The 18,286-nt window shown below is 43.6% G+C and overlaps 1 protein-coding gene across 3 annotated transcripts in view; it reads right to left on the bottom strand.

Moving 5' to 3' along the window:
• Faf2 (Fas associated factor family member 2) overlaps nt 1–18,286 on the bottom strand; it is a 39,497-nt gene that overhangs the window by 3,305 nt on the left and 17,906 nt on the right. Inside the window, exons 3-10 of one of the 3 annotated variants that reach the window (XM_027409859.2) lie at nt 16,142–16,219; nt 12,019–12,095; nt 9,256–9,394; nt 7,603–7,688; nt 7,409–7,500; nt 6,120–6,297; nt 3,810–3,981; nt 2,939–3,082 (exon numbers count right to left, since the gene is read on the bottom strand). In XM_027409859.2, the coding sequence (XP_027265660.1) occupies nt 2,939–3,082; nt 3,810–3,981; nt 6,120–6,297; nt 7,409–7,500; nt 7,603–7,688; nt 9,256–9,394; nt 12,019–12,095; nt 16,142–16,219 (966 nt within the window). Of the gene's footprint in view, nt 1–2,938; nt 3,083–3,809; nt 3,982–6,119; nt 6,298–7,408; nt 7,501–7,602; nt 7,689–9,255; nt 9,395–12,018; nt 12,096–16,084; nt 16,220–18,286 lie in introns of all 3 variants that reach the window. The other 2 variants (XM_027409858.2, XM_035442978.1) reach the window with 2 other exon arrangements.

Raw genomic sequence — 18,286 nt, 5'->3', positions numbered from 1 at the left:
TCCTCCAGGACAGCCACAGCTATGTAGAGATCCTATCTCAAAAAAATTCACACAAGCCCATCATTAGTCCTCTGAATTATGTTTTTTTTTCTTTGAGAATCTGTAGGTAAAGCCAAACAAAAAATTTTTTTGAACAATTTAACTTTATGTGCATTAGTGTGAATCCGCTGGAACTGGAGTTAGTTATGTGGGTGCTGGGATTTGAACACAGGTCCTCTGGAAGAACAGCTAGTCCTCTTAACCACTGAGCCATCTCTCCAGCCCCACAATTTTAAACTTTTTATTTACCTACCTACCTACCTACCTACCTACCTACCTACCTACCTACCTACCTACCTACCTACCTAAGGCTCTCTCACAACATAGACCAGGCTGGCCTTAAACTCAGAGATCAACCTGCCTCTTCTGCTTCTCAGGGTTGAGATCAAAGGCATGCACCAGCATGAGGCAATTACACCCACCAAAGTAAACAATCTACTCAGAAATAACCAGTTACAGAGAAGCCAGAGTGTAATGCACAGAATATTTCCCCTTGGGGCTGTCTCAAATGATCTGCCAACCTGGTGTCCCATTACCCTAGAAGATATTAGTTACTTGCTTATACCTTTTTACAGAAATTATTTATTAATCTATTTGCGCGCGCGTGCACTGGTGTTTTGCATGCATTCTAGGGCAGTGAATACTGGAGTTACAGATATTGTGAGCTGCCATGTGGTTGCTGGGAATTGAACCCAGGTCCTCTGGAAGAGCAGTCAGTGCTCTTAACCACTGAGCCATGTCTCCAGCCCCTTGATAAACTTGAAATGACCTCAAAATCAGAAACTTAAAACCGATATATTGCAAAAATTCATACACTCATCCTTCAATACCATGGATCCCTCCCCCAAGCCAAAATCCTCAGACATTCAGATATAACTAAAGCATTCTTCTGTACCCTTTGAATTCTTTAATGTACTTAATGAACTGACAATATTATACACATTACTGTTTTGTTTTGGAGGTTTTATTTTGTTTTTCCTTTTTTTTTTTTTTTCCATAACTGGCCTCTGCCTCTGGAGTGCTGGGACTAAAAGTGTGCACTACCACGCCCAGTGACCCATTACTGTTAGGGACTAATCACACGAAATAACGATGTACCTGGGTGGTGGTGTAGCACACCTTTAGTCCAGCATTTGGGAGGCAGAGGCAGGTGGATCTCTTGAGTTTGAGTCCAGCCTGGTTTACAAAGTGAGTTCCAGGAAGGACAGCCAGGGCTACACAGAGAAACCCTGTCTCGAAAAACCAATCAACCAACAAGGGTGCAAAATTCACCCAATAATTTTATCTACAGGTGGCTGTATCCATAAACACATAACAGGAAGCTGTCTTATGTTACTATTTGGGACCCACTCTAACTGGTTTTCTTTTTCTTTATAAACTGACATAGTGTAGAATTGTATCACATATTTTAGTCTTGTCCTTTGAGTCTCCCTTAGCCTGGAAACAACCCTCAGTTCCTCTGTGGAGTTCAGTTAGGCTGTGCATCTCTGGCAGAAACCCCAGGGAGGTCAAAGGGGAACTCCATTCAGTGCACCCCACTTTGGCAGTTTCCCCACTGCAGGTACTCTCTAACTGGCGTGTTTCTGAGAGAACTCTGAGACTATGAAGGCATGTGGTTTCTCAGTCTTTTAAATTTGTTTATATTAATACAGGTTCCTCACTTCCTATTTTAGCCCAAAGGCAGTATGTTATGTCAACAGTTAGTGTTCACACTATCCTAGATGGAGTCAAGTTTGAATGGCTGGCTGGCCTCTGTGTCTTGTTCACCGTGCGCATCCTCTCTGAACAATGCCTAGCATTCTGCACAAGTTGCTCTAGGTTTTCTAGACTAATGTTTTCTTTCTTCTGGTCCAGCCCCAAAATCAGCCATTTCCAAGGACAGCATATTTAAAAAAAAAAAAAAAAAAAAAATTCCCCCTGTGGGTTTCTCTGTGTAGCTCTGGCTGTCCAGGAACACACTCTATAGACCAGGCTGGTCTTGAACTCAGAGATCTGTCTGCTCTGTCTCCCGAAAGATGGGATCAAAGGCGTGCGCCCCCACTCCCCAGCTTATTTTAAACTGTTATCCCTTATACTTACTATTTTCTACATTTGATTGTTGGGGGGTGGCGTGGCATATACTTGCTATCATACGTACGTGGACATCAGAGAACTCTCAGGAGTTCATTCTATCTTTCTACCGTGCAGGTCCCTGGGATTGAACTCAGGCTTGATGGCAAGCACCTTCAGGCACTAAGCTCTAGCACTGGCCCCTTTTATTTTTGAGTTTGATGTACTCCAGGCTGGAGGTCCTCTGGGCCAGTAGCAAGTACTTAAATAACTTTAGTTCAAGGCCAGCCTGGTCTACAGAGTGAGTTCCAGGACAGCCAAGGCTACAAAGAAAAAGCCCGTCTCAAAAAACCAAAACAAATACACATATACATATACATTAAGTACATAAATCTTATTAAAACAAAAATCAAGGGCTGGGGATGTAGCTCAACATCAGATTGCTTGCCTAGCATCTGGGAGACCCTTAATTCCATCCCCAGCACTGAAAAAACAAAACCCAAAAATTCAGAGGTGTGAATCTCAACCCTCAATATAAATAAGCACATGAGGGGAGCTGTATCTATCGGCTTCTCTCCCAAGCCATCACCCCATTTCCATTCTGTGCTTGTCCTTTGAGTCTTAGCTTCTGTACTGACCACTTGTGTTTCTAGTTCAGAACATGATGGGTTTTCAGATTAAAGTTAAAGGGGTGGGGAGAAGCCACATCAAAGGGCTCAGCAGGGAAAGGTCCTTTCTGCAAAGGGGCCACCCCAAGGACCCCTACAGAGGAAGAAGGCTGGACTAGCGCTCACACGCACACATCTACAGCTTGAATCCGCATATGCCATCTGGCTTAGGTGACCCTTACTGATAGAGACTGTGAAAACTGGAATCGTCTCTCTACTCTGGAGTCATTGGGTAACTTGAAAATGATCTTGACGCTCTCGGGGTCATCTGCAGGTGGCTCAGGAGGCAGGCGCTCCAACTTTCTTTCCTTTTCCTCCTGCAAGTTCTAGAGACACAGACAAAGAAAGGTTGAGATAAGGCTCAGATAGGGAAACAAGAAACCAGAAATACATGGCCATGTAGTTTATTGCTCATCAGGAAGAAAATTAGTGGACAACTACTGTAGGGCAACTCTCCTGGGGGCCAGCAGGATAGCTCAGCAGGTAAAGGTGCAAGCCTGAAGACAGACCTGAGCTCCACCCTCAGAAACCATGTCAAGGGCGGAAGGAGACAAGGGTCCCCCAGAGCCATTACCTAGCCTCCATAGAAGCACGCAACTTGGTGTGCCAGCACTCACATTATAACATATACACAAAATAGACACAATCATATTGACTGTTTCACTGAGCAGGGTCTCACTACGTAGCCCTGGCTGGCCTAGAACTGGATATTTAGATTAGGCTGGCCTCAAACTGACAGAGATCCATCTGCCTCTGCTTTCCAAGTGGTAGGATTGAAGTTGTGTGCCACCACATCTGGCTGAATAAAGTGATTAAAAACAACCAACCCCTAAAAACCCACTTGGCAAGAATGGAGAACCAACGTCACTGAACGACCTGAGTATTTGGAGGGAAAGGATCCTGGCTGTAAGCAAGCAGCAATACACAGTGAAACAACACTGTGAGCCAAATGCCAGTCGGCTAACCCCGAAACCAGGAACAAGTAAGGTGAGAAACAGGTTGCCACCACTGCAACAGCACTGTGCTTCACCCGCGAGGACAGGACGGGCTCACCTGCCGCCTTCTCTCCTCTGCCAGCTTCTGCTGCTGCACTTCCTCCTCCTTTCGGCGTCGCCGCTCTCGCTCCTCTCTCTTCTTCCTTTCTTTCTCCTGGTCCGCCCTCAGAGAAGCCAGGTAGGCTTCATCCTGCTGCTGTCTCAGCACTTGGGTCTGGTTCCTTTCTTCCCTGCAAACAGATCAAAAACACACCAAACCAAACCCTAATTTCACGAAGCTGTTCTCGTCCTCCCCTCGCACTCTCTCTAGGGATGGCACCCAGGGCCATGCAGTGCTAGGCAAGGACATTTCGTGACCGTGTTCCTCCCATTTCCCATGTCTTGAAGGTTGGCCCCTAGCTTGAGATCCTCCTGCTACTGCCTTTCAAGTACTGAGATTAGAGACACGCCTACCCTGCCCAGCTCCTGGTTTTTATTTTATTAAAAAAATATTTTTTTATGAGACAGTGTCCTGGTTGCTGCTATTTGTCAATCTGTCTCAAGCTAGAGTTTCTGAGGACAGAGAAACACAACTGAGAGAATGCTGGCTTCTAGGCAACCCTGTGAGACATTTATTTCCTCCCTCCCTTTTTTATTTTTCCAGGCAGGGTTTCTCTGTGTAGCTTTGGAACCTGTCCTGGAACTCACTCTGTAGACCAGGTTGGCCTAGAACTCACAGAGATCCGCCTGCTTCTGCCTCCCAAGTGCTGGTATTAAAAGCGCACACCACCACTGCCCAGCATTGGGGGGGGGTTTCTTAATTAGTGATTGAGATAGAGAGCCCAGTTCATTAACGGCAGGGCTTCCCTTGTGTTAGCAGTTCTGGATTCTGTAAGAAAACAGGCTGAGCAAGCAGGTAAGCAGCATTCGTCCACGGCCTCTGCATTAGCTCCTGCTTCTAGGTCCCTGCCTGCTTTGAGTTCCTACTCTGACTTCATCAGATGATGAACTGTGATATGGAACTAAAAGCAAAATAAACTCTTTACTTCCCAATTTGCTTTTAGTCATGGTGTTTCATCCCAACAGCAGAAACCACAGGGTTTTATATATCTCAGGTTGGTCTCAAAACCCACTATGTGTTCAAGGATATCTTGAACTTCTGATCCCTTTTCCCAAGTGTTAGGATTCCAGGCAGGATCAAACTTGGGGTCGGCATACCAGGGAAACACTATACTAACTCAGCTACATTTCCAGTCTATGTTCTATTTCCAGTCTATGTTCTCTTACACTGAAGATTTGGTGGCATGGTAAAAATGTTGATCCATGGGAGCTGGAGAGATGGCTCAGAGGTTAAGAGCACTGGCAGCTCTTCCAGATGACCTAGGTTCTAGTCCCAGCAACCACATGGTGGCTCACAACCATCTGTAATGAGATCTGGTGCCCTCTTCTGGCCTGCAGACATATATGAAGACAGAGCACTGTATACATAGTAAATAAATAAATCTTAGGTCAAGCATTGGTGGTGCACGCCTTTAATCCCAGCACTGGGGAGGCAGAGGCAGGTGGATCTCTGTGAGTTCGAGGCCAGCCTGGTCTCCAGAGCGAGTGCCAGGATAGGCTCCAAAGCTACACAGAGAAACCCTGTCTCAAAAAACCAAAAATAAACAAATAAATAAATAAATAAATAAATAATCTTAGAATAAAAAAAAAAAATCCACAAAGGCATTTCAAAAGCAGTGCAGAACAGGATATGAAATGAGTTCCATTTTTCCTCAGTGGCAGGGTTAATGTGGGATTTGGTCAGGATCAGAATTTGGTGTCAAAGACTTTGTAGCAAGTCTTACCTCACTGGCTCCTCACTTCCTATGTGACAATTTCATGGATTTATATAATAAACAAATAAATGAGTTTCGGCTCTCAACAAGAGGGTCAGAAGTGAATTGATTACGCAGACACCCAGCTTGTCCACTGCTGCAGAACTAACTTGTCTGGATTGTGGGCGAAACCCTTACACATCTGGAGCAGAAGTGATCTGTTCTGAGTATGGCAAGAGAAGCAGTCCTTGTGTTTGTTTTCCAGTATTATCCTCAGAGTAAGCAGACAGAGGCATGAACAAGTGTTTACGGCATTTAAACTACCCTACAATTATGACTGCCTTCAAATTTCTTTGACTTTCCCATTTCAAATTTTCTATAATTTGGGGAGGAGTTATAACCAGTCCTCCTCCCTTTTCACATTACGATCTTTCTACAATGTTCAGATTCTAAACTATTTTTCAACAGGAAGCAAAGGCTTTTAAAGCTCCTAAGACAACGGAAAGAAGTTTGTGGAACCCCAAGTCAGCCCTTTCAACACATCTGTTTCTTTTAAGAAAGGAACTCCCTGGTACCTTTCTAGTCGTTCTGACACCAGGTAAGTCTGGTTTGCATCCATAATAAACGTCAACTGGTTGATGAGGTCATCAGGTTGAATGAGGCCTTCTAGCCGGCCCACCACAGTCATGCGGCGATCCTTCAACATAATCATAGCCAGGAACGGATAGGTGTTCTCTCGTAAAGCCTGTGAGACTGTCAGAGAGACCCAAGAGACCCAGTAAGACTTAAGTATGAAACAGATCAACCCCCAGACTTGGCATACTGACTGACAGAATGCTTTACTCATGGCTGGGGAAAAAAGAAAAGTGCCACTTCTTCTCTTCCTATTTTCTTTTCTACTTGTTTCTTATTTTTTTAATAATAACTGATGGTGGCTCACAACCATCTCTAATAAGATCTGGTGCCCTCTTCTGGCTTGCAGGCAGACATGCAGGCAGAACACTATACATGATAAATAAATAAATCTCAAAAAAAAAAAAAAAAAAAGAAAGAAAAAGAAAATAGCTTTAAAAAATAATAACTGCTGGAAATACACTTAAAGATTTATTTCTTTTTCATGTATATCAGTGTTTTGTCTCCATGTATATATGTGTGTAACATGCAGGAATGGTAACTGCAAAGGCTGGAGGAAGACATTAGCTCCCCTGGAACTGGAGTTACAGATGGTTGTGAGCCACCATGTAGGTGCTGGGAATAGAACCCAGGTCCTCTGGAAGAACAGCCAGTGCTCTTAATCGCTGAGCCATCTCTCCAACCCTCTACTGTATTTCCCCCTACAGCTGTGTACAGAGATCAGAGGACAGCTTTCTGGAGTTGGTTCTCTCCTTCCACCATGTAGGATGAACAAACTCATATTGTCAAACTTGGTGGCAAGTGCCTTTTCCAACTGAGTCATCTCTTTAGCCCCTATCTGGTTTCTTCTTCATCTGTTCTGTCACGCGTTTGCATTCAGAACTGAGGTGAATGATTAGAATAGGACAAGCCTTTTTGATGAGTCATTATCATCATGCTGGCAAATGTTGCAAAGAATTAAAGTCTATCAATCTCGATCACACTTCAAAACGTGCTAATCGTATGCTCTTGAATCTTAATGTTAGTAGTCTCAGACTGCTTCATAAAATCAAAGAAACAATACAACCTTCATCTCTCAGGACTACTGACAAAATTAAATGATATAAATAAAAACTATGAGTAGCATTATGTCAACCACAGAACAACCACCCAAGAAATGGCAGGGTATATTTTCCAGACTCCCCCAAGGCTATTCTGGTACTCTTGATTAGGCAAAAGAAACACCACTCACCCCTGTAACCCTCGGGTTTGTTTGTAGAACAAGCCCAAAAGAGCATCCTGCTGTTTATCAATGAGATGACTTCAGGTGCACACAGAGTGTTGCTATGGGACAGGACGAAAACAACATGAGAACAATTCGCCAACTGTAAACTGTCAAAAAAAAAAAAAAAAAAGGTCAGGAAAGAAAGTGATTCATCTACTTACCGACAGAACTCATCGGAGTCCTGGTGGTCATCTCCATGAAGATAAACCAAAAGAAATCGCAGTTCCCGCTTGGCATCGTTAAGTGCCTGCGAGAGAGAGAAGATCACCACTCACTATTAAGATCCTGGACAACTCCTGAGGCCAAGGGTCCAAATGCATATAACTATGTGTTAATCAAATCTACAACAGCAACAGAAAGGTGGGGAGGGAAATAAGGGGGAAGAGAGCAGGAAATTAAGTGTTTCTCAGACTTCCCCAACCCCCAGAATTTTTCTCCCTATAGAGTCCAAGCCAACAAGCTCTAATGAAACAGGTTTTAGTGTTGTTAGACTTTACACTGCACCAGGCACATGAGAGTAGACAGGGTAACACAAACAAGTCAGAGAAAGTCAGCTGTTTTCATGGTTTAAAGATAAAAACAGGAGACTGTGACTATGTAAAAGCTACTTTGCAGCCATAAAGTTCTTGTTAATAAAAAAAAAAAAAAAAAAAAATAGCTGCAAAAATCAGTTGGATCCAGCAGAAGACAAGCAAGAACGAAGGACCAGGGCACCCAAAGGCTTTCTAAAGAAGATCTTCTAAGACAAAGCAAGTGTCCATGGGTCTTGTGTCACCCATGGTATCCTCCTGAGTACCCTCCACTCTAATTTCCATGTTCTCAATGGCTGGCCGTAGTCTACCCTCAAGATCATACAAACAAGTGCTTCTCTCCCTCATCCCTGTTACCTGCAGCCCTAAGCAGGGGTCCAGACTCTGTCTAGCAGGTATGTGTAATGTTCCCTGAGTGGGACAGCAGCAACCACCAAGAAGACCAACTGTGAGGAAAAGCAGATGTGGGGGACAAAGCAGAAGGAGGGTGACCCTGCCTTCTCCCGCTAAGAATCAGAAATCCTGGACACTCCTGAACAGAATCACCTTTTAACTACATCCATGGTGTTGATTCTTTATTTTCCTCTGACATACTATGTATCCCTGTCACCCAGTTCTCCTCCCTGAAAGGTGACAGCTGAAATGGCTGTGGCTTAGTTTGAGTAAAATGAGCCACCTTGAGCCTATGGTCTACATTCTATTCAATTCTATAAAGGATCGAAACAAATTCAGGTTTTGCCTTCTAGGTGTGTACATTCTGATAACAGCAAAGACGGGAACACAAATCACTGTAAGGAGGAATGTAAATTGCTACAAATTTAAAATAGAGGGATGGAAAACAAAAGGGCAGGCCAGTGCTTTAGAAAGCAATGTAGGGCCAGACAGGGAACAAATGGGATGGTTAGGAGAGGACGGCATGAGCTGGTCTGAAGGATAGGCAAGATGCCATTAGTCATAATGTTAGAAGGACATTGGGGGGGGTGGGAGCGAGCGATAAGCAAGGCACTGAGGTGGGGAAGTGTTCAGGGAAGGGTGTGGTTGGAACGTAGGGTGTGAGGAAACCAGTTATGCAAAAAGACATCAAAAGAAGATTGGGATTAGATCAAAGAGGGCCTAGATGAAAGGTTCAGTCCTGTCTTTAAAGAACATCTCCTGGAACCAACGGAGAGCTGTCCAAGTTGCCTTCTGAGTGTAAACAGCAACACGACCAGAGCTAAGCTACACTGTCCTTTGAGAACAGCATCTTACTCTTAAGTTGGCATCTATTTGGTTTGTGGCACTGACCTGGCTGTACGTTCCCTGGTAGAAGACAGGGTGTGCCCTCCCATATTTCTCTTCAAAAGAGTGCATAAATGAAACAATGTCCCCAACAGGGTCAGTGACCCGGCTGCGAGGGTCAGGCCGTATAAAACGAAGAGCAAACCTAGGGAGGAAGGAATAGATATCACATGAATCGGCTTCCTGTAGAGCACACGGAGCGGGCCAGTTTGTGCAGGCGTTTACAGCTGAGCCAGAGGCATGGGTGGGGCAAAGGGAAGCCAATGGTGAGTGAGTGAGCGCCACCAGACCCGAGGGCAGAGCCCGGCTCAAAAGCCACAAAGCTGCCAAGTGTTCCACTGTCTGCTCAAGAAGAATGCACACCACTAGGACAACATTCCCATGCTGGCCTAAACCACCCCGAGTGCTTTCTGCAGAAAGCAGGGCTAGAAGGACTTGGTAAGGAGGGTCCCAATCCTAGGCACTGTCTAACATAGCAGCCACTAACTGTTTATGGCTATTATAAATTTGAATACATTAAGTTAAATACAGTTAAAATTCAGTGCCTCAGTCACACCTGCCATGTTTTTAAGTGCTCAACAGATATATGTGGTTAGTGATTTCCATTCTGAACAACAGAGATGAAGACTGCATCTTACCAAAAACAAGTGCACTGGACAAAAACTGCTCAAAAGGAGACACCTCTTTCTGGATCTTCCTACTTGCAGCGCCCTCTCCTTTAGTTCTTCTGGGATTTTGATGTTTTAACTCACACTCTCAAGTTACTCATCAATAGGGACTTCAAACCTGAATTTAGTCACAACTTATTTGTTCTTCAAAGGGGCAGGTAAATTTGCTCGATGTATTTACACTAATGTCATCCATGGAAAGAGTCATAAAACTGCCCCAGATGTGGAGGACTGGTGGCTACTTTTGATTCAAGGATGCATTGCCCATACATCTATTCCTAAAGAGCCCATCCTACCACACTGTACCGTACCCTTTCTTTATGCTTTGGGTTTCCATGCAAGGCAGTGGGGTAGAGGATGAAGTGGTACATTTCACATTAGGTTGTCTGGATGACACCACTGCATTAAAATTAGTAAAACATGCCATGCAAACAATACTCATTTACTTGAATTTTTAGCATAGGATAAGATGACTACACTCTGATGCTTTCTTTACCAATTCTTGAGCCGATTCTTAATACTTTAACAAATTCTCCATGTATATGGGATGATACTCAACTTTCCCTGAGTCATCAGGCCAAATTCATTAATACAAACATTCCAAGAAAATTAAAGACAAAATGTAATTACTTTTATCTATAGGGAAGCAGTTACAAATGCTTCAGAAGGCTGGTGCTTGGACTGTTTTTCTAAAAAGGTTATTTAGGGTTATCTTTTCTCAAGTGTCCAAACTCTAGGAAGGGGGCGGGGCTTTATGTTTACTGTGTGTCATTATAATGTGTTTCCACAGCCAATGTAATGTAAGACAGATGTGTCAACTCAGTTTTCATTGTGATTTTCAAAGATATTATGGTTCCACATGCCCATCACTGAGTAAAACAGAGATGGGAAAACTACAGAGCAGGTAGCCAGCCACTAAGAGGTTTCTGACAGCCAGGCAGTGGTGGTGCACGCCTTTAATCCCAGCACTGCAGAGGCAGAGGAAAGTGGAGCTCTGAGTTCTACACCAGCCTCGTCTACAGATGGACTTCCAGGATGGCTAGGACTACACAGAGGAAAAAACAAACAAACAAACAAAAAGAACTTTGCTACAGCAAGGATGCAATTAAACAAGAGACCACGAGAAACTATTACCCAATCCCTGAACTTCTGCAATGGCTGGGTCCTTACTTCCAGCCTCTGCTACTCAGAACAGAAGCTACCCTGAATCTGAAAGGGGGCACTTTGTATTTCCAGCTCCACCTGCTGGCCTGGATGTCACGCTCATTCATTCATGCTCTCTCCACCCTTACCCAACTCAAAATCCTCTTGCCTCCTTCCCAATACAATCATAGGTGCGTGCTAGCACACCTTGTCTCTAGTGAGTATCTCAGTCTCACACAAAGTCTGGGCACAGCTCCAGACCACAGTCTGTGCTAAGCTTGCTCTGCCACAAGTCAGGTCACAGTTATCATCTCCTAGCTCTGGACACACACCACAGCTCCCCATGGTAAGTTCTTTGAATGGTACACGAAGAAAGCTTGATGGTGAAGGTATGAAACAAGTGGGTGTATATGCAAAAGGGTTCCAGTGTTGGCAACCTAAGCATTACTAAGGCAGAGGGAAACGTACAAAATATTGCCTAGAAAGATGCCAACAATCTATGGCAAAGTGGGTATTCTCAGAGCAAGAAACTCTTGTGGGACTGTGAACAGTGAGGCAGAGGAGAAGGGGTTTGGGGTAGAAGCTCCTGCAGTATGAAGTTAGGGGATAGATAATGGTGGTTAGAAAGGAAAGGGCATGGTGATTAACCAGGGAATGACAAACACGGTGGGGAGGAGGGATCAATAAACATAGGCAGACTGGTTTGAGTCTTACAAACAACAGCCAGGACTAATTTAAAGTCATTTATAACACCTTCCACTATGCATCAGCTTAAAACATTTTTTTTTTTTTTTTTTTTTTTTTTTTTGCTGTAGAAAAAAGAGAGTGCAGGAAGACTCAATGTGGTAACTAACTGGCCAGCCAGAAATGACCGAGCATCAAGTGCACTCTAGCCTAGTTTCAGCTTCAGAGCCTACCTACCCTGTGGCGAGTAGCGTATAAATACCAAGGTACATACCTAAATATATCAAGTATCGTGTAATAGGTAAACCGGAATGGAAGCATTATCAAGTAATAACCCCATCCAAGCAGCCCCTGAAATTCCAAAAACAAAGTTAGAGACCCCACTCTCTTGAATGTCCAACACTTCACAAAATGGCTAGTTCATGTTTCCACGCCCCCACCCACTATGGTGACTCCCCTCTCTATAACACAGGGTCCTCTTCCTGGCAATCTCACCCTTAAATGCTATGCTTTTAGTATTATTTCATCTAAGACTATTATTTTCCCCACAGAAATTTTGTCTTTAATCTCCATAACATCTTCCAGCAACGACTCATATTCATGTTCAACTTCTTCCCACAGGATAAATATTCATTCTTTCCATCAGACATTTAAACATCAATATATGGCACATAGAAATATCAAGCGATAATTGTTACTTTGGGAACCTGTATACAACAATAAGTCTATTATCACAAGAACAAATCCTTACAGCTACTAATCTTTGTAATAGCACTAACTAGCCTTATCTTATATACAAACAGGGCTTACTGTCAGCATCAACATGTCCTATGTAATCATTGGAGTGAGCTCTAAAGCTAAATGGGGATCAGGGTCTCCATCACAAAGTAAGGCCAGTTCAAGAGAAGGAAATATGGGTATATAGAGAACTTAAGTTATGTATTGCTCTGGGAATATGGAGGGATGGTTTTTTTGTTTGTTTGTTTGTTTTGTTTTTGTGCTGCTGCTGTTGTTTTGTTTTGAGACAGGATGTCTCTATGTAGTCCTGGCTGTCCCACAACTCACTATGTAGCCCAGGCTGGCCTGTTTGGGGCAGCTGAATGCTAGCATTTCAAGCAGGGACCCTTAAACTTGGGAGATCTGCATTCGTCTACTACAGTCTTTCTTCTCTCCACCTATGGCTTTGTTTTCTGTAGTTTCAGTTACCTCAGACAACTGGGGTCTGAAAACATTAAGTGGAAAATTTAAACAAAAAACTAAATTTGTAAGTTTTCAACTGCAAATTAAGTAGTGTGATAAAATAGTATCCTCTGCTGTTCAGTCTCACTCAGGGAGATTCTCTTTACCCAGCAATCCATAAATAACACCTGACTATTAGTTCTTCGTAGCCATGCTGGTTAGCAGATATGTCAGGGTGTTGCTTGTATTCAAGTAATCCTTGTTTTTACTTTAAAAAAACAAAAAAATTGCTCCCTGCTAGGCATGGTGATGCATGCTTAGAGAGGCAGAGGCAGGTAGATCTCTCTGAGTTTGAGGCAGCCTGGTATACATAGCAAGGTCAAAGCAGGGCCATACAGTGAGACCCTTCTCAAAACAATGACAACAAAATGGCCCCAAACTGATAATGCTGGAACTGACATGGAGAAGGGATATCACAAAGTGATCCATTTAAATGAAAAGGTTAAGTCTTAAGCCAATAAACCAAGCTGGGCGTTGGCAGCGCACACCTTTAATCCCAGCACTCGGGAGGCAGAGGCAGGTGGATCTCTGTGAGTTCGAGACCAGCCTGGTCTACAAGAGCTACTTCCAGGACAGGCTCCAAAGCCACAGAGAAACCTTGTCTTGAAAAACAAACAAACAAACAAAAAGCCAATAAACCATATGGTGAGGTTGCTAGAATCTATAACCAATATTTTTTTGTTTTGTTTTGCTTTGTTTTGTTTTTCGAGACAGGGTTTCTCTGTGGCTTTGGAGGCTGTCCTGGAACTAGCTCCTGTAGACCAGGCTCGTCTCAAACTCACAGAGATCCACCTGCCTCTGCCTCCGGAGTGTTGGGATTAAAGGTGCGCGCCACCAATGCCCAGCTTACAACCAATCTTTTATTCACAAAATTGTGGCAGAAATCTGTAAGCTTTGCTGCTGTACCTTAAACAGCAAAAGTGACAGCAAATGCTTGATGAAGATGGAAAACAATCATGAAATAAGGCTTAGTAGTCCTGGAGTTTAGGTACCTACTGAAGACCTTGCAAGTGCCTCCACTAAGGAAAAAGGTGTAACTAAGCCCCACATTTATCTGCAGACACAGCTACACTACACTGTCATCTGACACAGCTACACTACACTGCCCAGGCTGACCTCAAAACTTGTGATTCTCCTGCCTCAGCACTCTTTTGTTGTTTGGGTGCTTTATTAACTTTAATTTTATGTGTATGGGTTTTTTCCCAATATGATGTCTGTGTGTTATGTGTGTGCCTGGGGCTTGTGAAGACTGGAAGAGGGCACTGGATCCCCTGGGACTGGAGCTACAGATAGTTGGGAGCTACCAGGAGGGTGTTGGGATCCAACCTAAGTCCTCTGAAAGAGCAGCCACGTGCTCTTGACTGCTGAACTATCTCTGTAGTCCAGCCTTTTTGTCTCCCTGAGACAATGTCTCACAATTAGAGCTAGGTAGTCTTCGAACTAGAGATGCCCCACCTCGGGCCTCCTGAGGGCTAGGATTACAGGCATGCACCACCATCCAAAGTCACTTTTGAAACATTAAACACTCCATACACACATACAAAAAAAAAAAGTATGATATTGGAGTAATTTTAATTGCTCTAGGATTGAATGAAGTGCTTTTTTTTTTTTTTTTTAATTCTAGATGCATGTTCAAGGGGTGAATGTCATCACTCAAGGATAAAGAAGGTTAAGCTCCAGAAAGTTCTTTGGAGTTCATGACCACTTATATATTTTATCTCCTTAAACAGACATGAGAAATCAGATTGTAAATAGGAAAGCTAAGACCAGGGGAGCCATGGAGCACACAGACAATATAACCTGGACTACAGAATCGGGTCAACAGGCAGAGGTGTGCCCACTGTCACCTGACGACTTGAGTTTGAGCTCTGTGACCCACATGGAAGGAGAGAACTGACTCTGCAAGTTGTCCTCTGACCTACATACACACATATACAAAGAAATAAAATGATAAAACAATACTTATAAGAGAAAGGAAAGGGGAAGAGAAGGTACATGTGACAGTAAATGAGCTCTCTGTTAACCTCCACACACGCTAGTCGCAGTCAACTGGTGCATTTTGAAATGCCTAAAATTTAAGTGGCCCCTCGTTACCACCAGCCCTTCAGGGCCAACTTCAAAACTGGCACAGGGTCCCTAAAGATTCTAAGCACTGCCTTAAAAGTAGCTGAAGTCTCTCTGAAGAGCAGATGAGAGGTGGGGGGGGAGCGGAAGTAGAGGAGGGAAAGGGAACTAGAATCGGGATGTAAAAATAAAAATAAAAATAAATAAAAAAGGAAAGAAAGAAAAAAAGTAGCTGATGTCAAGTAAACTGTGGTCACAAAGAACTTAGATTTTAATTTAATGGTGGGAAGTTGCCAGGTATAGTAGATTCATGTAACAATTCTACAACAAAAAGGCTGAGGTAGGAAGAAGGTCCAAGGTTTGAGTCAGCCCATCTACAAAATGGGTTCCAATTCTGCTTGGGCTATAGTGAGCAGCAAATCAGTCTGGGTTATTTAGTGAGCTCCTGTCCAGCCTAAGCTATATAATGACTTCCAGTCCAGCCTGGGCTACAGAGTAAAATCATGTCTCCAAATGAAACAAAATCTCTCTCTCTCTCTCTCTCTCTCTCTCTCTCACACACACACACACACACACACACACACACACACACGCTGAAGAGATGGCTCGGCGGTCAAGAGCACTTACTGCTCTTACAAATGACCCAGGTTTGGTTCCCAGCACCCACATGGTGGCTCACAAGAGCCCATCTCCAGTCCCCAGGGATGCAGTGCCGACCCTTCAGGTTTCCATGGACTCCTGTAGGCATGTGGGCACAGACATATGCTCAGAAGCAGCTCCATATAGCCCAAAGCAGACATTTCAAAAGCAAGCTGCTCAAAACAAGGTACAGAAAACACTCTCAGTAAAGAACAGAAAATAGTTCCTATAGTAATTCATTAACAAATCCAGGGAAACCGATGAACCCATTAAATCTTCCAAGGGTCCATAGCTAACAAGTTTATACTGTCAACATTTCTTTGGCTCTCACACAAAGATAACAAAACCAGATGGGGTGAAATCATTAAAAAGGGGAATATTCTAGCTACAAAACTTGCCCTTGGCTGTGGTCTTGAGACAACATAGCTGTAGATCCTGTGATCAGCTGTATTAACCTGTAGGGGTCGGGAAGGAGGTGGATTGAAAACACTCGGCACACCCTCTTGCTCGTTCAGTCTGTCCTGGACTGCAGCCTGAGAAAGAAAACAGAATGCAGAACTTCAGTGATGCTCACATCCACCCAAGAGGAAATGTCTCAAAATAAGGTGAACATTACATGATGGTCATGCCAAGGGACCTTTATTCTGCTGTGCTATGGGGCAGTGAAAATTCTCACAACAGGCAACTTGTCTTGAAGCACATTACTACCATTAGCATGTGTTCTGCACAATGGCTACAAAATAATGGGCTTTACCATACAATCCCAGGAAAAGCAGCACACAGAACACAGCATGGCAGCACCTCCAGGGCCGTACAGTGGGCAGTACTGATTGTTAGTATCTGATAGACAGTTTTGGCAAAGAGAATGTAGTCTGAATACAGCTCCACAGCCCAGAAAGAGACTAACTTACAAACCTTAGATTCTTTTTTTTCCATGTTTTTATTCATCTATTTATTTAAATCCCAGCCACCGCTTCCTACCCATCCTCTGCCTCCTAGTCCCCCCACCCCAACCGAATTCCCTCCTCTTCGGTCTCCATCCCATGAGTATCAACAAAACATAAGCCTTAGATTCTTTATGTGCAAAATTGAAGAAACTTAATGCTTGGAATTAATCTGAAAAAAAAATTTTTTTTGGTAAATAAACAGATTTTTTTTTTTTTAAAGTAAGAAAGTCTTCAAAGTGGAAGGAATTTGAAGGGAGAGTCAACTTAATCTGAAAATCTGAATATTCAGGACTTGGGATGTAGCTCAATTGATGAGTGTTTGCTTGCATGTATGAGGCAGAAACCACTGCTATAATCCCAGAACTCAGGAGGCGGAAAAAGGAGGATCAGAAGTTTGGGGTCATCCTGGGCTACATAAGGAGTGAAGTCTGGCCTTGGCTGGAGATTCTGTCTCAAAAACAGAACAAAATAAAACCTGTTTTCAAATCCTGTTCCACAATGTTTCTTAACTGGTTTTAACCTCCATCAGTATCCTATCAAACACTATTATCAGGCTGGTTGGTTGTGGCGCACGCCTTTAATTCCAGCACTCGGGAGGCAGAGACAGGCAGATCTCTGTGAGTCAGAGGCCAGTCTGGTCTACAGTGCCAATTCCATGACAGGCTCCAAAGCTGCAGAGAAATCCTGTTACGAGAAACCCTGTCTGGAAAAACCGAACCAAAACAAACAAAAAACAAAAATCAAACAAAACAAAAAAACTATTATCAAGAGAATGGGACAGTCATTTTATAATTCATTTGAATTCACAGTTGGTGTCAGAAAGAAGAGTGGTCTTTGGGAGGGCTGTGTATCCTCTAAAATTGATAACTGGACTTAACCTTTATGGTTTGACTAATTCCAGGCAATTAAATCACAGTCAGTGGGAAAAGAATAACTTTTCAGGTCTGGCAGACTGGCTCAGTGGGTATCTTAATTAGCTTTTTGTCATCTTGGTTCAAGCTGGGGTCATCTGGGAAGCGGGAACCTGGACTGAAAAGATGCCTCCATGATACTTGCCTATGGGCAAGTCTGTAGGGCATTTTCTTGACTCATGATTGACGTGGGTGGAAGAGGCCACCCCTGGGCAGATGGTCCTGGATAATATAGGAAAGCAGACTGAGCAAATTATGGGGAGAAAGCCAAGCAGCTCCCCTTCACAGCCTCTGCTTCAGTTCCTGCCTTGAGTTCTTGGTCTGACTTCCCTCGGTGACGGACTGGAATGTGGCAAATTGCTTTGCTCATGGTATTTTTATCGAAGCAACAGAAACACTAGCTAAGTCAGTAGCTAAATGAGCCTGCTGTCAGGCTTCACCTTCCGAGTCTGAGCCCAGGACCTACATGGCAGAAAGTGAAACAGAGTCATAGAAGGAAGAAAGTCTGGAAAGACACACACTGTGCTTCTTCCTAAAAAGTGGAAGAATTTTGTGTTTAAACCTTTTTATTTTTGTTTTGTTTTTGGTTTTTGAGACAGGGTTTCTCTGTGTAGCCCTGGTTGTCCTGGAACTCACTCTGTATATCAGGCTGGCCTCAACCTCCTGCCTCTGCCTCCCGAGCGCTGGGATTAAAGGTGTGCGCCTCCACATCCCAGCCAGTATCAAGAATCTAAACATAAAG

Source organism: Cricetulus griseus, chromosome 3 (assembly GCF_003668045.3).
Source record: "Cricetulus griseus strain 17A/GY chromosome 3, alternate assembly CriGri-PICRH-1.0, whole genome shotgun sequence".
Lineage (NCBI taxonomy): Eukaryota > Metazoa > Chordata > Mammalia > Rodentia > Cricetidae > Cricetulus > Cricetulus griseus.
This window is presented reverse-complemented; position numbering and strand designations above follow the sequence as displayed.